The sequence below is a fragment of the Trypanosoma brucei genome, chromosome 7, assembly GCF_000210295.1.
Source record: "Trypanosoma brucei gambiense DAL972 chromosome 7, complete sequence".
Classification (NCBI taxonomy): Eukaryota; Euglenozoa; class Kinetoplastea; order Trypanosomatida; family Trypanosomatidae; genus Trypanosoma; species Trypanosoma brucei.
Window position 1 is genome coordinate 709626 of NC_026740.1, and position 17842 is coordinate 727467.

The 17842-nt window shown below is 47.2% G+C and overlaps 11 protein-coding genes across 11 annotated transcripts; 3 read left to right on the top strand and 8 right to left on the bottom strand.

Moving 5' to 3' along the window:
• Positions 1-368: 368 nt before the first annotated feature.
• Positions 369-1682, bottom strand: TbgDal_VII2790 (proteasome regulatory ATPase subunit 1; the record flags this gene model as incomplete). Its single annotated transcript, XM_011776301.1, has 1 exon — positions 369-1682. The coding sequence occupies one exon, from the start codon at positions 1680-1682 to the stop codon at positions 369-371; it is 1314 nt and encodes a 437-aa protein (XP_011774603.1).
• A 1455-nt stretch (positions 1683-3137) lies between these two features.
• TbgDal_VII2800 (endoplasmatic reticulum retrieval protein,putative) lies at positions 3138-3686 on the bottom strand (the record flags this gene model as incomplete). Its single annotated transcript, XM_011776302.1, has 1 exon — positions 3138-3686. One exon carries the CDS (start codon positions 3684-3686, stop codon positions 3138-3140), a length of 549 nt encoding a protein of 182 aa, XP_011774604.1.
• A 946-nt stretch (positions 3687-4632) lies between these two features.
• On the bottom strand, positions 4633-5808 carry TbgDal_VII2810 (hypothetical protein, conserved; the record flags this gene model as incomplete). The annotated part of the gene is made up of 1 exon (XM_011776303.1): positions 4633-5808. The coding sequence occupies one exon, from the start codon at positions 5806-5808 to the stop codon at positions 4633-4635; it is 1176 nt and encodes a 391-aa protein (XP_011774605.1).
• Positions 5809-6350: 542 nt separating this feature from the next.
• Positions 6351-7277, bottom strand: TbgDal_VII2820 (N-acetyltransferase, putative; the record flags this gene model as incomplete). The annotated part of the gene is made up of 1 exon (XM_011776304.1): positions 6351-7277. The coding sequence occupies one exon, from the start codon at positions 7275-7277 to the stop codon at positions 6351-6353; it is 927 nt and encodes a 308-aa protein (XP_011774606.1).
• Positions 7278-8786: 1509 nt separating this feature from the next.
• Positions 8787-9098, top strand: TbgDal_VII2825 (hypothetical protein, unlikely; the record flags this gene model as incomplete). Its single annotated transcript, XM_011776305.1, has 1 exon — positions 8787-9098. One exon carries the CDS (start codon positions 8787-8789, stop codon positions 9096-9098), a length of 312 nt encoding a protein of 103 aa, XP_011774607.1.
• Positions 9099-9152: 54 nt separating this feature from the next.
• Positions 9153-9821, bottom strand: TbgDal_VII2830 (ubiquitin carrier protein, putative; the record flags this gene model as incomplete). The annotated part of the gene is made up of 1 exon (XM_011776306.1): positions 9153-9821. One exon carries the CDS (start codon positions 9819-9821, stop codon positions 9153-9155), a length of 669 nt encoding a protein of 222 aa, XP_011774608.1.
• A 637-nt stretch (positions 9822-10458) lies between these two features.
• On the top strand, positions 10459-10632 carry TbgDal_VII2840 (hypothetical protein, unlikely; the record flags this gene model as incomplete). Its single annotated transcript, XM_011776307.1, has 1 exon — positions 10459-10632. One exon carries the CDS (start codon positions 10459-10461, stop codon positions 10630-10632), a length of 174 nt encoding a protein of 57 aa, XP_011774609.1.
• A 327-nt stretch (positions 10633-10959) lies between these two features.
• On the top strand, positions 10960-11295 carry TbgDal_VII2850 (hypothetical protein, unlikely; the record flags this gene model as incomplete). The annotated part of the gene is made up of 1 exon (XM_011776308.1): positions 10960-11295. The coding sequence occupies one exon, from the start codon at positions 10960-10962 to the stop codon at positions 11293-11295; it is 336 nt and encodes a 111-aa protein (XP_011774610.1).
• A 94-nt stretch (positions 11296-11389) lies between these two features.
• TbgDal_VII2860 (proteasome regulatory ATPase subunit 5) lies at positions 11390-12727 on the bottom strand (the record flags this gene model as incomplete). The annotated part of the gene is made up of 1 exon (XM_011776309.1): positions 11390-12727. The coding sequence occupies one exon, from the start codon at positions 12725-12727 to the stop codon at positions 11390-11392; it is 1338 nt and encodes a 445-aa protein (XP_011774611.1).
• A 244-nt stretch (positions 12728-12971) lies between these two features.
• On the bottom strand, positions 12972-13319 carry TbgDal_VII2865 (hypothetical protein, unlikely; the record flags this gene model as incomplete). Its single annotated transcript, XM_011776310.1, has 1 exon — positions 12972-13319. One exon carries the CDS (start codon positions 13317-13319, stop codon positions 12972-12974), a length of 348 nt encoding a protein of 115 aa, XP_011774612.1.
• Positions 13320-13429: 110 nt separating this feature from the next.
• TbgDal_VII2870 (hypothetical protein, conserved) lies at positions 13430-17047 on the bottom strand (the record flags this gene model as incomplete). Its single annotated transcript, XM_011776311.1, has 1 exon — positions 13430-17047. The coding sequence occupies one exon, from the start codon at positions 17045-17047 to the stop codon at positions 13430-13432; it is 3618 nt and encodes a 1205-aa protein (XP_011774613.1).
• Between the last annotated feature and the right edge of the window lie 795 nt (positions 17048-17842).

Consider the following 17842-nt stretch of genomic DNA (forward strand, 5'->3'; position numbering starts at 1 on the left):
AAACGAATACCCACGAGATAAGAATTGCAGCGACTGATCGGAAAGAAAGCAAAGAAGAATAAAAGTACGAAAAAGGGAGGAGAAAAGGAGGAGAAAAAGAGGGGGAGGAACACGAAAGTACATGAGGTAATGCAACGAAGGGGGGAATAAAAAACGTTACATTCCCGCGTGAGTACGTGCGCAAAATGGTGAGAAAGCAGCATCTTTCCCTTCCAAAAGCACACATGCATACACTGCTAAGGACGTTTGCTATTCCACAACATCGAGTCTCACACCACTTCCACAAGGCAATTTTCCTCTGCTAAGTTATTATCTCCCCTTTCTGTTCACTTCTCCACCACTCTTTACTTGCCCCGCTACCACTACAGTTAGTTGTACACCATGTATTTGGCTGTTGCGCTGAACTTATGATGGCCCTTAATCACTTTGTTAACGGCATCCAAGAAGTCTTTCTCGTTAATTGTCTTGCGGCGCGCCCTGATGGCAAACATGCCTGCTTCCGTACAGACCGACCTCAAATCGGCACCCGTTGCGTTCGGGCACAACCTCGCAATCAGTTCAAACCTGATCGCCTTCTCACACGAGAGTGACTTGGCGTGGATGCGAAGGATCTTTGTTCGACCCTCCAGATCCGGCAGACCAACCTCAAGCTTGCGGTCCATGCGACCTGGGCGTGTGAGGGCGGGGTCTAACGTATCAGGACGGTTCGTTGCCATTATAACCTTTATATTACCACGTGAGTCGAAGCCATCCATCTGGTTCACCATCTCAAGCATCGTTCGCTGAATTTCGTCGTCACCATCACCACCACCTCGAGCACCACCAACAGCATCCACTTCATCAAAGAAAATGATGGCTGCCTTCTTGGTCCTTGCAAGCTGAAAAATCTCACGAATCATTCGGGCACCCTCACCAATATAACGCTGAACCAGCTCGGAACCAATCACACGAATAAAAGTCGCGTCCGTACGGTTGGCGACAGCCTTCGCTAAGAGCGTCTTCCCCGTCCCCGGTGGACCGTAGAGCAACACACCCTTCGGTGGATCTATACCAAGCTGTGTGTATTTCTCTGGGTTAGTGAGGGGTAATTCCACGACCTCCCGAATGCGGTCGATCTGCTCCTTTGCTCCACCCACATCATTATATGTAACGTCTGGCTTTTCTTCTACCTGCATCATCGATACAGACGGGTCAACACGAGGTGGGAGGGGTATTTCGATGTGAATGCTGGAATACCCAACTAACACACCCACACGCATGGATTCCTCAATGTCCTGACGGGCCACGCGGTTGCCAAGTTTCACCACGTATTTGGCTGTGTCACGAATGGCCACAACGTACTTCGCATCGTCCTGACCTTTGTTTATGATACGGGTGCAACGAGCAACATGAAGGGAGTTCTCAGACCGCATCACCTCCTGGTCACTGTTTAGATCCCACTGTACGGGTGGTGCAAGTCCAAGTTCATTATCCCGTGTGCCAGCGAGTTTGTTAACCGCCTCTGCCTTTGTCTTCACAAACTCCTCCAACTCCTTCACCGTGGCGTGGTATGGTCCCGAGCCATATAGTTTCAATAGAGCAATGTCATCTTGGTCAAGTGGAATAATCTCCTTTTCTTCTTCATTTTCCCCCTTGATGCGCACAGTGTTCTTGGTTTGACATCCTCCCTTCTCGCTTGCCATTACCCTAACTTTACGACCAGGATGGGTTTTCCCACTCCCTTATTTTTGGTCGAGAAGACTCTGCCACAAAAGGAAATATACGCCCGTAAATAAATAAATATATATATATATATATATATCTTTTTATGTATCCGTGCGCGTTCGAGAATGTAAGTGTTTTCCACTGCGCCTTGCCTCCACCGTTTCTCCCTCTGGCTACACACCCTTGTTCCTTCACTTCTTTTTCTTTTTCCCTCAAATACCACCTCTACTACACTTGCCCCTAACCCTTCTACACTAATGATCGAGTGCTTGTAAGGAAAAAAAAACGGACAAAGAACCTGCGGAGATAAAAATGAAATATTAGAAACGCCTGGCACGGCTAGTCACGTCTGAATTCGCGAACACAAAAATAAGTGAAAACGCTGTACATCGCCTTCTCCACTTTCCCGGTCCCTTTTTGATCCTGCTTCATTTCGTTCACTCCAAATGCAAGCGGTGCAGGCGCGAGTGGTAGCCTAGCGAAACAAAGCGAAGCAAGAACGAGCGAAGGGAAGAGGAAAAAGAAAAGAAAGAACTGATAAGCCTGCAGTTGTGCACGTCCATGTAAAATGTATAATTTATTTATTTTAATTTATTCTGTGTGTAGTACACGGTTGGGGTGCGAGCTGTAACATCATTTACCACACTTGGAATGAAGACAGTTAACGACTTTTTGTTTTGGGGGCTTTCATAGTGAGCACTACCTTAACTAAAATCGGAGATACACCGCATTACGCCTCAACACTAGAATGAAGGGGAGGGGGGAGGGGAAAGAAAAAAACAAATGTCGAATGTAAAGTACATGAAAATGAGATAATACACCAGTTAAGTGGCAAGTATATATATATATATATATATTGCTGATTTGTGCACAAAGAGGAAAAAGAAAAAGGGAAGTAAAGCCCCGCTGCAGAACCTTCTCCTCTTATAACCGCAACAAAAAATACGCAACCAGTTAGCTATAAGTTCATTGCGGCCCCACCAAATACAAACAAGAACAACCTCCAGTACAATCTTCTTCCACTTCTCTTCTCCCATTCCGTCGCTCCTTTTCTTTCCTTTCACTTTCTTTCTTGTTTACCCTCATCACGTAAAACCGACACCTAATTTGATTTCCCTCCATCCCCCTTTCCGCCCACACTTTTGTTTTAAACGTTTACCTGACGGCCGCTCGCACATTATAGCATGGAAGAGAGGAACGAAGTGGTAAACCCCATTTTTTTTTTTTAGAATGGGTGAGACCCACGACAGGTAACCACAAAAAAGAAGTTTAGAAAAGTAAAGTAAGAGGTATCCCCGTAACAAATTTCGAATCGAACCAACATGTAAAAATACCTGCAAAGCCGCATCACGCGGGGGCGGACAAGTAACGCGATGCGTTTGTGAAGCACTGACAGAAATGCCCCCTAGGAAACAGAAGGACAGCTGGAAATATCAACTCTTGGGCACAAACTTTGGTTTACCCGCACTCCACGGAACGTAGCGATGCCTGATCATATGTCGAATACGCTCACCGACTTGTATAATGGTAAGAAAGATAAAGTACAAGAGAAGGACAGGCCAAAAGACGGGAATGTCCAGAATTCGAAAAAGTGTGAGAAACGTGCAAACCAACACGGACTTCATCATACTACACCACACCACAAATTCTTGCATCCGTGGAACGAAAGGGCGAAACTCTTCATCGGGAGATGCGGCAGTGTGAGGGAGCTGCCCCTCACTCCCCAAATCCTCATCTGCGAGCGGGGTAATAACCTGCACCAGAAGAAACAGTAAATGAATGCCCAACACGTAACTGATCACATAAAACCCACCACAGAAATAGACACGAAGGATATACAGCGAGAGCATGAAGACGAACATGACCCAACGCAGAGGCCGGTGCGGGACAGTTTGGTCAAGGAGGCGTGACCACGTCATCTTTATATTATCGGTGAATTTGCGGGCTGCCGACTTCTGTCCAATAATGTCCTTCGACGACATCGCTGCCCTTTTTGTTGTTGTTGTTGTTGTTTGGACTTCCTTCTATGTGCTTTTCCACTTCAGTCAGCACTCAGACAAATGATTAAAACAAAAAGCCACAACGGTGAGAAGACCCTACACACTAACGCTGTCAACCCTCTGTCTTGCACAAATCCAACCTCCTCTTCCTTTCTTTCGAATCTAATGGAGTTTAGGAAATCTACTGCCCTTTGTTTTCTCCTTTCCCTTGAGCCCTTGATGCAGACACTCCCGTTATTACCCTCAGTTTATCGCTTCTTTCGTTATTATATCTCTTTCTTCGTGTTTTTTTTGTAGTCTCTCGTTTATATTCCTCCTTTCTTTAGCAATATATAACTCCACCTGCTAACAACTATTTAATTATTCCAGTTGTGTCCTCAACTTCCGTTTAAAATAACGCCCTGTACTTCGTTAAGTGGAGGAAGTTCTCCCCAAGTGATTAATAATATAACAGGGGGAAAAAGACCAAAGATCACAACACCCGGTGAATATACGGACGCGTTACTGCTACTTCTTGTGCTATGTTGAGAAAATGAATGATGTGCCGCGAGATTTGGGTGGTGATGAGGAAAAAAAAACATAAAGAAGGAAAAACAATGACGGTAAAAAATAGTGGCATCAACAAATTAAAGGGAAAGGAAAGCAAACGGACCATAAAATATCACAGCAGCAATGCGAAGTACTTACGGAACTGCACTAGAAAAGTTAAGCGAGAAACAATAATAATGGCGATGATAACAGTAACAACAAATCAAGACTTGCTTCATCAAACGCAACAAAGCCGCAGATGAGCATCGTCATGACCCTTCGTCCGTCCGAAGCACCACACAGTTGGTAACGTTTAAAAGGGGATGTCAAGAAGAAGCAAAGGAAGACAAAAGACAAAAAGAATGCAAACTTTGTTGCGCGTCTCAATCACCTCTCTTAATCACGCCACTGCTTCCTCTTCAAAGACGCGATCCACCTGCAGCGACTGCTTGTCATATTTGTGGTCAGAGCCACCACGGCCAGCTGCATCCAACTCCGCTACCCATCCGGCATACGCATCCGGATGTGCATCACAAAACGGTAAGTAAGGTTTGATGTCTAGAACGGGCGTGCCATGGAGAAGGTCGTGATCAGCAATGTGAACCTCCAAACCGCGCACATCGACAAGACGCACGCACGAAAGTCCAATAAAGTTCGGGCGGTGGGGACTTCGTGTGGCAAATACACCTCGCAGTTCACTATCACGTGGGGGGACCAACATCGTTTTGAAACCAGCAGAGCGCTCTGCGCCCTGACGAGGGCGTTGGCGCTTCGCCCCGACGGCAACTTCTGCCCTATCACCCTTCACACCGCCCGTATCATCCGCCGCAGTGACGCTATCTTTTGCCTGCGTGCACTCTTCGTCAACAGGAAGAGCATAGGAAAAAGAGAAAAGCACCCAAATGTATTCGAAACCCTTAAGGTCCCTCACCGCATTCTCTAAGCCAACGCGAAGCCTAATAACTGCCGTTTGTGGCATGAAGTTTTCCGTGTGTGGTTGTCGTGGGGCCGAAATGTGGGTTCGCATAAGACTGTAGACAATCCCAACACCACATATAGAATATGGTTGAAGTTTCTCTGGACTGAGCACGATACGCACAAGCCGATTTGCGTGCATTACGGCACGATGGAACGCTGCTTCATATGCATCCACCTTATGTTTTGTGCGCTGTAACCGTTGCTCAATACAATCCGCCACATCTTCTGGTGTGCGCAGCCGGTCAAAAAAATACACGGCGCTAGCGGGAGCGGTGATACAATCTCGTTTCAACCCGTCATCAGCATCACCTGAGGAAACAAGGGAAGGTGGCGGGTCAAACAAACGGGCAGTGATGCGATTGGACTTAACATCAGCTACTAACACCTCCCCTGGCCAGTAGGGTAAACCGGGGGGACGAATCCAAACAATATCATTTGGAAGGAAATAATGTGGTCGAACACCGAAACGCATAGGCCGTGGTCGCGTCTTACCGCCCTTCAAAACAACGTCCTCGCCGTGTGCATCTTCAACTGGCTCCGGTTGAGAATCGCGATGGGAATCAACTCGGATAAGTGATCTTTCAGTACTCTCCTCCATGCGATCTTGCACGAAACAAAGGGCCGCTGAACGGTCTTCAGATAGATAATGAAAGAGGAAAGAGGTCGCTTTCCCTTTTCGGTAGTTAAGAACTAAATGAAAGGTTTAGAAAGAAAGTTAAAAACAAAAAATACAACCGCATTCTCTCAGGTATGGAACAGGATTAATACGTAAAAGTTTACAGGACAGTCTGCAAAAAATAGGGTTAGCAGAATTTCATTTGTGTATCTGATGTGTGTATGATTGTGATCTTTCTGTAAACACAATCCACAGAGGTTACCCAATACCTCTGAGTTCAACAATTGTGCATTGAATGCCTGTTTCCATAATGGAATAGGAAAAAGATGTAACGGATCACGGGGCTCCGGGGTGAAACATTGACGCACACACAGGTACGCCTAAACAGAAACAGTCGCAAAACCCCAACACGCGCGTTACCAAAATATGTCTTGCCGAAAGTTTGGTCACATCACTGATCCGCCCATTTCTGTTTCTGCCCATTGCAACTCGCGAAACTCCACTCCTCCCATGCCCCGCTTCCCTTACGCCTGCTCGTTTTCAGGAACTAAGTTTGTGATGCGTAACTTTCGCTCCACTGACTCGTCATACGTTCCAATCAAATAACCAGCCTCCTCCTTCCATGACTCCCCATCCGAGTCAATGAAAAACTTTATGTAGTGAATCTCCCCGAACACAGGGACTTCCTTCAGTAAAGTGAACCCCAGTTTCGATGTGAAGAGTTGGATGCTAGAGAAGTTGTTCGCACGCACCTTAGCAACAAAACGGGAGGCCCGAAGCTTGTCAAGTGCGTAACTCATAAGAAGTCTCACAGCCTCCTCACCGAACCCGCGGCGCCGAAAGTTCCCTTCCGCGATCATCGCCTCCACTTCGAAACAACGCCCGCAATCTGCCGCCGTTGGATTTGTTGTGGTGGGTTCCACACTGCTTATTTCATCACTGCTTAAAATATGAAAAGCAGTGTCAACTGTGCTGTCAGTGTTCCCATCGCCCTCCATTTCACCCTCACCACTGCTAAGAAGGAAAAGATTGCAGTCACCAATCATAACATACAGCCCCTCCTCACCATCTCGTGTCGTTAATGTTGTCGCCGCGTCCACCGGTATTTTGCTATGCTGACCGGCACCACCGGTGGATGAGTGAAGTATTTTCTTACCGCCTTCCACATTTTCCTCTGCTGTGGCACTACACTTCCCACAAACCCCTTCATGAACCTCCATCTCACCCTGTTGTACAGAGACTGGGGCAAGAATAATGAACGTAAGTTTGTCCTCTGCACAGAGCCACTCCTGCTGATTTTCATACTCCTCCTGCAGCGTCAGTGGTTCACTGGCTGTGAGTTCCAACATTTTGGGGTCGCTCATCCAGCAGTGGTAGCGGGGCACATGGTGGCGCAAGTAAGGCACCAGTCGCAACCGTTGGCCAGAAACTAACACATTTTTATTGTTCATAACACCACCACCACCACCCCCTATAATCCTAATGCTTTATACATACGTACATGCGGTTACACATATGGAAACCAAGTAGAAGGAGCAAAGAACATGAAAAAGAAACAAGGAAGAGAAACACAGAAAGTACAGGGCCAAACTGATGCAGCACACTATGATAATTAAAAAGTAAAACAAAAAAGGCATAAAGACGGAGTGGGGAGTTGCACACCGCCAAGGGAAAACAGCTAAGCTCTATCATTGTTTTTTTTTTCACTCGAAGAGCACAAAAAATACACTCACAAAATAAAGAAGGGTGAAAGCGTCAAGAATAACCATTTCAATATGGTGAGGAACGAATAAAATGGAAGATGGAGTTAAAACCATCAAAAAACAATATATACGCGCACTCAAACAGCAGGTGATAGCCCAGTACAGCAGAGCAACAATAATAACAACAGTTTCTTTTAAAAAAAAAAATAGGAAAAGAAGTAACATCCACATGAGTAGTCCGGTTAAAATTTCGTTGATTCCCTACCGATGTTACTTTAACTTTCGTTTCCTCCCCCCCCCCTCGAACCACAAGCGGAGGAGCAGTAATGGGAAAGACGTACGAGATGTAAAAACATCTCGATGCCGTTGACTCCCCTATTGTAGAACTACGGTGGCATCTCTTACTTTACCCCACGGCTCCACCGTCCATTCATCTGTTGTGCCTGAGTTTTGCCTCGTCATTCAAAATCTGCAGCATGTGGTCATGCAACCAAGGAAAAAACAAACGACGCACAAGCAAGATACAAATGGAATACCACATCATCCGCACCAAAAGTGTTTGTGTCTACAATTTCATAAGTGAGGGAGAGGATCCTGCGCCCGCTACACTACAGCTTACCGCTACACACGCAAACACAAACATTCATATTCATGTAAATAAATATTAATAAATATAGTTGTTTACACATACGTCTTCAACGGCATTACCCAAAACTATGGAGCCGCCATGAAGCGGCAGCAATCAAGCACAAACACAAACACAAACAAGCCGATACTAAAGGAGAAGTGTGTAAAAACAAAAAAAGAAAAAAGAGCGCTTAGGAACCAATCGTTAGTAATAGGAGGAAACTATCGAAAATGGGAGAGGTTGTGTCGTAGGGTCAGTTTTTAATGAAATTTGCATTTGGGAATTACAGAATGGAATTAAGTATGACCGTGGGGCAATGTACGACAACGCGAGATGGACATGTGCATAACTCCGCAATCCATCAAAAGGCAACTAAGAGGTTTGAGCAGAAAAAATAGAGGAAGAAAAAAAATACCCCAATGTTTCGTCACCTGCATGCAATTCCTCTAATGGATCCTCCGCCACACATAACCAGTTTTATAACTGGATAGAGCGAACTAGATCAAAATCGACCGCTGCCCATGGTGAAGTACAAAAGAGGAACACAACGCATCCCTCACATCCGTTCCTGATAGAAGGAGTCACGTAAGTGAACATATATGGGTACATAAAAGGAAAGACTAGAACATATGCGCATGCCAAGTCCTGAATCTCAAAAAAAAAAAATCAGAAAATGTGCATTTTTTTTTGAGCCTCCTTATGCCGTCACCACCAAAAAGTCCCGACAATACTGTCACACAGTGAAAATAAAATGGTCAAGACATCTGACAGAAAAGGAAAAGAGGTCAAGGGATTGTTTCTCATCCACTTCCTGGAGATCAGTGCGTGGCAACTATCTCACGCGCAACCACAGCACCCCGCACAAAACGCACCAAAGTTTCTTCAATGTGCACAATAACCCAAAAATGGGACAGAGAGGCACACACCACCGACAAATATAAATAAATTGGTGTGTATGTCCACTCGCCCTTCCATATCCCACACTAAGTAGAAAGTCACTCCACGCCTTCCGTAGCATCATCATCATCTGCATCACTGAATGATTGTTCAAGCGACTCTTCAACAACACGCCTCACACGCTCCTCATACTTGTCCCTGCTTTGGACATACATACTGGCCGCCTCAGCGTTGGCTGCAGAGTTAGGGTTTGGATCTGAAAGTAGTGAAATAATCATCAAGAGAACCGACTCCACGCTCAGTGACGGACACCATTTGTCTTTCAGTGTATCAAGGCAGATGTCCCCATTTCCATACACATTTGGGTGAAATATTTTTGTTGTAAACCGCACAGAAGGCGGAGAAAAGGGATACTCAGGGGGGAATTGCAAAAGCAGTTTGAACACACCACCTTCCCACGCAGTCCCATCTGGACCAAGAACGACTGCCTTCCATTGGAACAAATCGCCCTCCAGCGGCCTCGTCCAAAACTGTTCGCACTTGTTCATATGAATAACCTGCAAGTCGTTCATGAGTCGACGTTGGGCACTGGCAAAGTTATGTGAATTCTCTACCGTTGCTTGCGGCTGGGGAATAGACCGAACAACCGCCTCCGCCTCCGCCGTCACCTCAATCCCGTGCGGTGCCGTCTCTTCTCCGTCTATAGCAACCCTGGCAGTTTGCCGAGAAATATTAATGGCTGCTTCATTGGTAGATTCATTATCCATTGGTTTTACACTTCACAACAATGCGTAGTAACTGTTGCTGTCTCTATCTTACTAACGTTTCCTTCGCAGAGGAAGAGACAAACGCACACACACACGTGGCAATTCCTACCTTACTGTTCACTAATGGTAAACCTCCCAAAAGGCTTCTGTAGGCCTCGACACGCGCAATTGTTACTGTCGATGCGCCTGGGTAAGGTCACTGTTACTGTTTCTCTAACCGCATGATAGCAGAAAAAGAGAAACCGATGGTAGAAGAGTTTTTTTAAAAAAAAAAAAAGGTAAAAGAAGTACGCTATCCAAGTCGGAATCGGATACGAAGTTAACTCCGTCTCACATTTGACATGCGCACTCCTCCACCCTCATAAACACACGCACACACACACACACACACATAAAAGAAAAAGAGATATGCCGCTTGACGCCACGGTCATTTACTTCCCCTCATTTTTCGGCTACTCGCCTCCGCACTTTGCCCCTATGCACAGGTACATATATATATTTATTTATTCAAAGCAGAATAAACAAATACCTTCAGCGCCTGGACCTTGCCGTTTCTGCTTATTGAAAATTTTCCGAGCTGCCACCTTCCTCTCTTTTCTTCCGCCTTTCTTTCGTGTATCACAAATGGACAACACCGATGCCTCTTACCTCAAGTCTTCACTCCAATAACAGTGGTGGAAACCAAAACTTCGCGGCACATCCGACGAGCCGACGTGTGCTACGCTTAATAACAGTGAAGAAAATTAAAAAGCAAAAGCAGCACCTCTACAAGCACATGACACATGGTACAAAAACTGCCGCGGCAGGGTAACAAAACCGTTTTAAACTACTGAAAAGTGAAACTGCATGCGACGAAGAATACGGCCAAGGAAGGAATAAAATCCCGTAAGACAAGAGCGAAAGCGAGGTAAGAATGATAACGGGTGATGACAAAGCGTGCCAAACGTGGCAGCGCAAAGGGGTAGAAGAAAAAGTAAGAAATGATGGGGTTTCTCAACACATACATATATATATATATATATATACGTAATGTATATGCTTATATGGGATTGTTGAATTTCTGCCAAAGGGGGAGAAAGAGGTTCAAACAAAAAAAATCAAAAGAGCACCAAAAAATATATACGACACTGTGGAATTCATGACTCCATTCCTCCCCTCCATGAACAACCAACACCCCTGTGCTGAAGTGAGTTGTCCCATAAAACTCGTATCGTACTATTCAGCATTGACTCTCATTTTCCTCTCCCATTTCCCCACTTCCCTATCAACACCAATGGTTTTGCTTCCCATCTATTCTTCCCTAATCGACACCCAACACACAGAGTCCGCAGAGTACAAACAAATAAAAAAAAACGTGCTCTCGACAACTCTTTTTTGCGGCCAAACGAACCTCAATCCTCGAGACGACGCTGAAACCACAACCAGACCTCACACAGCAGCACAATGCATCATCTGCCGCATGATGTTAGCGTAAGTGGGCCACCCTTGCACGCCTGTGGATACACGGAAAGAGGAAAAAAAAAAACAGAGCACGCAAAACAAAGTGAAGACAAAAGGCTGTGGGTAAACTATGCGTAATAGTTCAAGCTAGATTTTTTGCGTGCTTGCACAGCCGTAACCCCCTCCGCGAAGTCCTCGTGAGCCACATAAACCCGCTCGTTGCGGAGTGCCAACATACCGGCCTCGACACACACAGCTTTGAGTTGTGCCCCATTCATATCCTCCGTCATGCGGGAAATCTCTTCAAAATTCACATCCCCATGAAGTGCCATGCGACGGGAATGAATTTGAAGAATGTGAGCGCGGGCCTCCTCATCCGGAAGAGTGAACTCCACCTTTCTGTCAATGCGCCCGCTACGCAACAAAGCGGGATCAAGGACATCGATACGATTCGTTGCCGCAATAACCTTCACGTCGTCGGTGCTTCCAAAGCCATCAAGCAGCGAAAGGAGCTCCAACATCGTGCGCTGCACTTCCCGTGACCCGTGTTTACTTCCCTCGTCCGAACGGCGCGAGCCGATAGCATCGAGCTCATCAATAAAAATAATAGTTGGTGCTCTCTTCTTCGCAAGAGCAAAGGCGTCTCGAAGGATACGCGCTCCCTCCCCAATGTACATTTGTACGAGCTGCGGTCCAGCGAGGCGCAAGAAGCAGGCATCAGTTGCGGCTGCACACGCACGGGCCAGCATGGTCTTTCCAGTACCCGGAGAACCATAGAGCAGCACGCCCTTCGGTGGTTTAATACCAATACGCACATATTTTTCCTTTTCCGTAATGGGAAGCACGACGGCCTCAATCATTTCATTAATCTGTTTATCGAGTCCTCCCACATCGGTATACTTTTCTTTGGGTTTCTCTACAATCTCCATCGCCTTCACACGGCTGTCGTACTCCGGTGGAAGTTCTTCGAGCACAAGGAAGGTATCCTTGTTTACACCAACGAGGTCCTGTGGGGAAAGTTTGTTTGCGTCAACAAGGCCAACAACAGGAAGAAAAACCGTCTGCCGGCTTGATGTCTTTATTATAGCGCTCTTTTGTGGATGTCGAGACTTTTTCTTTCCAACATTCAACTCCTCCACATCCTGGTCGTCTGCCTCAAGATCCAGTACCTCTGCGATGCTGGCAACGAGATATGGAAGCTTGTTGCTATCGCGCACACGTTTCTGGCTCTCTTCCACCTCCCTTCTCAACCCCGCCAATTCCGAAGACATGGTTCGCTCCTCATTCTTCAACTGATGTATTTCACGCTGAAGCTGCGTTGAGCGGTTGCGAAGCTGCTGGTTGGTGAGTGAGTCGATGTTCTCCAATTCCTCCGGTGACAACTGCGCCGCCGCTGACGCGTCACTGGTGCCCCCCCTGTCGCCCTCCGCTGCCCCACCGGTTGCCCTTGCGGTGTCCTGCGTCATCTCGGTAGCTGGAGGATGAGCAAATATACGCTCCAACAACTAATCAGCACAATTTTTTAAAAAAAACAAAAAAATGATGAAATAAGCCCTTCCGAGCTTGTCACTGATCTCCTTTGGTCTCTACTTTCCTTCAACAGCTGCACACAAAAATACGCGAATGCACACTCTCCCCCTCCCCCTTTGTGTATCGTTCCTTCTCGCGAGAAGTAACCACCACTGACGTACCTCCTTCCTTTGGTTACTCCTATCCACTTGCCTTTGTTTTTACTATTGGGCTTCTTTTTTTTTCCCCCCTCTTTCTTTCCCCTTCCACTGCACTCGTCCCCCTTTCAAGAGAAAGTAAGAAGTAAAGGGGCCCAAACAAAAATAAATCGCCACGCACAAGTCCTCGTTGATGGTACTCCTGTCGGTGACCGGTATTGATATGTGCTACCTGAGCCTTATACCCTTCCGCGTTAGCTGCTTGAGAGTGGCGCAATACGTTATACAAGGAAATTAGTAAAAGGTGCAAAAAAAAAAAAAAGAGAGAGATGAGATAAGATGAAACAACCGGAAAAATGAAATCACCTACGTTTACTCCAAAGTGCATCATAACATCCACAATTCTCACGCAGTGTGAAACAAAGGAAAAAACAGAGGGGCCCAAAGTATTGTTTTAAATCAATACTGTTCCAAGCACCATCGTGTGCGCTCTTGAGTCAGTTATTCAATAAGAAAAAATGTGAAGGGCCCACCAGCGCTTCGTGTCACGACAACACGTTCGCCGGTCTCTCCTGATGTATGGGATTCACCCAGTGATCTCTGGGTTTGATTATGTAAGAAATTGAGCCGAGCGAACAAACTCTCCCCTCCCACCTCCCTCTGTTTCCCACATTCCTGCGACGCCCCATCTGTCAACCGAAAGCAGAAGGCCCACTTGCCACCACATGCATCCTGTGCACAAAATAATATCCCTCTATCAGCCACCACCGTCGCAGGCGCCCGCTGCAAACGTACAAATGGTGCAACTATCGACATATTTTTATTTCCTACTTCAGAAACTCCCGTCGATGCGACGGGAGGAATGGCAACCAGTTGAAGGTCCCACCACCCACAGTGGAAAGAGTGCGAAACTGCGACGAGTGTTAGTCCGCTTAGGAAGGAAATGACAATTGCGTAAAGCTGACAGTCACCAGCGGGAAGACGAACACACTGAATGAGGGTGGTTTCAGTGAAAAGGGGAATGACATCCGCACGACACTCGTCCGCAATAACATTTCTGAGGTCGAGTACGACTTTTGTATTGTCCCTCGATGCATGATCGACTCGATCCTCACACGAGGGAAGAAAACGGGCAACAAGGTCGAGGCCAGTGGCGGAAGTCACAAACAAAAGAGCACTCGTCACGGCACGCAACGCACCACTCGAGCAGTACATCATCTCACCTCTACAAACCGTGTGCCCAGCAACCTGTTTCTCCAAGTGATTTAGTGTCACATGTTGTTGGGGGCAGACAGACGGCATAAAAGCGAAGAGCGGGTGACCGTCAGTTGTCAAAAAGCAAACATCAGTGACGCAGACAGCAATCACATGCTCAGATCCCTCGCTCGACTCAGATAGAAGCCACGGCACCTGTAGCAGCAGAAAGACAGAGTTAACACCTGTTGAACCAACGTCTCCATGCACGTAAGGAGTAGTGCTAGCGGAGAGAAGAAAGAAAAAACTGCTGTCATATGTCGCAAACGGTCGAAGCATGCACGCAACTAGCGACGGGAAGGCCCCTATAGTTTCTGAAGGGGATGCTCTCAAGTCACCCACCCACAACACCTTTCCCCCTGCGGTCACAATGATGGCGGTGCTCCAACAAACGAACAAAAGATTGATTTCATCAAGACTGTCGAATGTGTTTCCCTCTGCTTTGACATCCACACCTCCACCACCAACTCTCTTCCTATTCCGCATGGCCGCCATGCAGATGTCCACTGTTGCTGACGAAAAGAGTAATGTCAACGCCGCGCTCATATCCAACTCGTCCGCTGAAGGCCAATGAACTTTTGAAAGCCACTTGTAGTTCTTTTCACTACGGGAGACAGCTGGAAATAATTCAGATGCTGGCTCTGATGAAAAATGCCTGCAGAGGTAAATGTCACCTGATCGAAATACAGCAATCTCCTCCCCTCCCACATGCTCCTCCCCGTCGTCAAGTACATAACCGCAAGTAGCAGCCTTGGCCGGGGGGAGGATGCAATGACTCAGCACATCAAAATCCACACTACGTTGAGCCCCAACACTGTAGTAAATATCTGTGTCGCTTGAGAACTGTAAAGTGGGCCGGATGCCAACACGGGGCCATAAGCATCCTGAGTTACATTGCTGTTTTCCTGAAACACGTTGACCTGTCTCTCCGTATTTCAGTTGGAGGGCACCCTTGTCCTTTGCTAACAGTTCCCCATGGGTGAGAGAGCAGTACATGTGTCTCACATCCCTACTATATGTGCCTTCAACAGTTTTGTCGTCAGGTTCATCACAAACAACAGAAGTCATAACGGATCCTTTACCGCCGTCCCATCGCACAGCCACTAACTGACTAAGATGCTGAAACGGGTTACACCCTCGTGGTTCACATAAGGTTACAACACGGGCTAATATGCTGAAAACTATGGGGACATCACCACTCGGGCGCTTCCCCTTATTGCCCAAAGGAGACGCACTAGATATCACCTCCAAGAAGAGAAGTGCACCCCCACTGCGAATGGCCGCCACCGCAGCAACAATCCGTTGGACCCCTGAAGCCGCACCACTGACACGCCGTTCCTCAAACGGTTCCACAGCACAACTTACAGCGCTCTCAATAAATCCCCCAACGGGACACCGAGCCACTTCGCCGCACTCACCGTAGAGAACAAAATCAAATCCTCCCCCTTTCTCGCAGACCTCCATTGCACGCACCGCTACAGGTTCCCACGTTGCGTAGGCACTGTCTTCCCGTAGAAAACTGCTCCGGGGGTACATAACATGAGCTGGGCGAAGAAACACACCCAAAACGTCACCAGCACATGCCTTAGAATAAGAAAGGAAGCGAGTTGGTGGGGCATGAGATGTTGCGGCATCACTAACGTGCAACAAAAAGCAAGGATGAGCGAGTGTGAGAGCTTCAAGACGCCATGGACCGTTCATACAAAAGCCGCTAACCTTTTCACGCAGACCATTCCACGAGCACTGACCCCTAAGGTCCGACTCACTTTGATCCACACTTTGCCGCCGCATCGACAGTGCAAAGATGGAAAGACGGTCAACGAGAGCATCGCCTTTTACATGCATATGCTGGTGCAAAACAGCCAACAAAGGGTACTGTTGTTCGTAGTCGTAGGAACAAGGCAACCAATGGACGGCCCGCGCCTCACGCACAGCTGCAAACGAGTCGTTGGTCCACCCAGCAGCTTGCATAAAAAGTGCGCCAGCGGCTACTTGGCTGAAGCCACGCAGTTCACGCCACTGTTGCGAACTACCATCCCTGTCATCTGCAGTGCCCTTTTCCCACCACACTAACTCAACGTACTCCACCCAACCCACAACCCGCACGAACGCAATGCGCAGAACAGCCAAATGTCCTCTGGAAGAATTGCTATGAGGCCCCATAGACAACGGCCGATTCTGTCTCTGTAAAGTTGATGATGAGGATGACGGTGGGAACGTAGGAACCGAGGCAGCGGTTGCAGCGGCACCAGTAACAGCAGCGTCATCGCAACAATCAATGACGGAACTTATCGGCACATAATTTTGCCGGAAGGCATCGGCAGAACACGCCAAACCACCAGCGCCATTGCGAAACCACCGAGCAGCCAGCAGTGACGCCTTCCCGAGCGATCTGACCTCCAGTCCGGGGCCAGGGGTTGCGGTGTTAAGCGTAAATGACGCAAAAACAAGGCAGTCACACTCGAGAACAAAAAATACAACGACATGCAAACCTTCCACACGCACCGTTGAGGCGGCAGCAATACCACAATAACCTCCACATAGAGAACAAATGAGGCATTTCTTCGCTGCTTGTTGTTCTTTTTTAACCTCTACCGCAGCAACACGCTGCAACTCACACAGAAGTGTACTGCCACGGTCCTTATGGGCGGCACTCCCACCATCATGACTTCTGCTTACTTTATCGGGGAAAAATACCTGATCCCTGGACCCCGTCCCACTTTTGTCACTACTCACAAGAAATAATATCTCGGAGTCACCAAAAACAAAGACATCAACTACCGAATTACTAGTTTGCTGGAACCGCTGCGAGAGCTGCGACGATGATGATAAAAGTGGGGGTTTTGCATGAAGCAGGCGTTGCATCCCCCTCTTTTCTCCCTCTCTATGGATGGTGGTGTAATAAAAGCACACCTTGCGTTATCGGTTTAGTTGTTGATAAAAGTTAGCCGAAATATTAAGCACACACCCGTGGAATGCACCACAGTTTGAAAAGTGTTTTTGAGCCGCAGCTGACGCTTTTTTTGTGCCCCCTCGATCTCTCCAAGACTCTCTTCCTTTAACTCTTTCTTTTCCTCAATAAATCCAAGGGGCCTCTCTTCGTGGTATAAACTACCACCCGATTCCCTTTTTCTCTTCGAGTCTCGGGTGTTGAGGGTTCAACTACCCGCAAACGCTCACAAAATAAGAAGGACGAAGAGAAGAGGAGAGGAGAAATAAACCAATTATGTGGAGAGATTGAAGACAAAAATTGCACACACGAAGTAAAGGCTGGGCCTCAAAAATACAAGATGCCAAACCGGATGAAAAGAAAAATTAAACAACAACGTTGCGAATCCGCAGAAGTGAGATAGATATTTTTTCTTCTTTTCCTTCAAGAAAGAGAAATGTTATCTTTTTTTTTTTCTTTCTTTTGAAAGAGATTCATCGCTTTGCCATCAGGCAAAACAACATCACTCACCTGAGACACCTGTGAGAAGGGAAGTGAGGGCCAATGCAGGTACGAAAAAAATAAAGTGCAGAAGCTAACAACCGCCTAAAGGTTGCGAAACATGCATACTTCCCCGCAGTCACGTCCTCAGTACCACCGTGACTCGACGTCAAGGCCGTACATTTCTCGTGGCAACACGAAACAGGAGACCTTACATTTCCCCCCCCCCC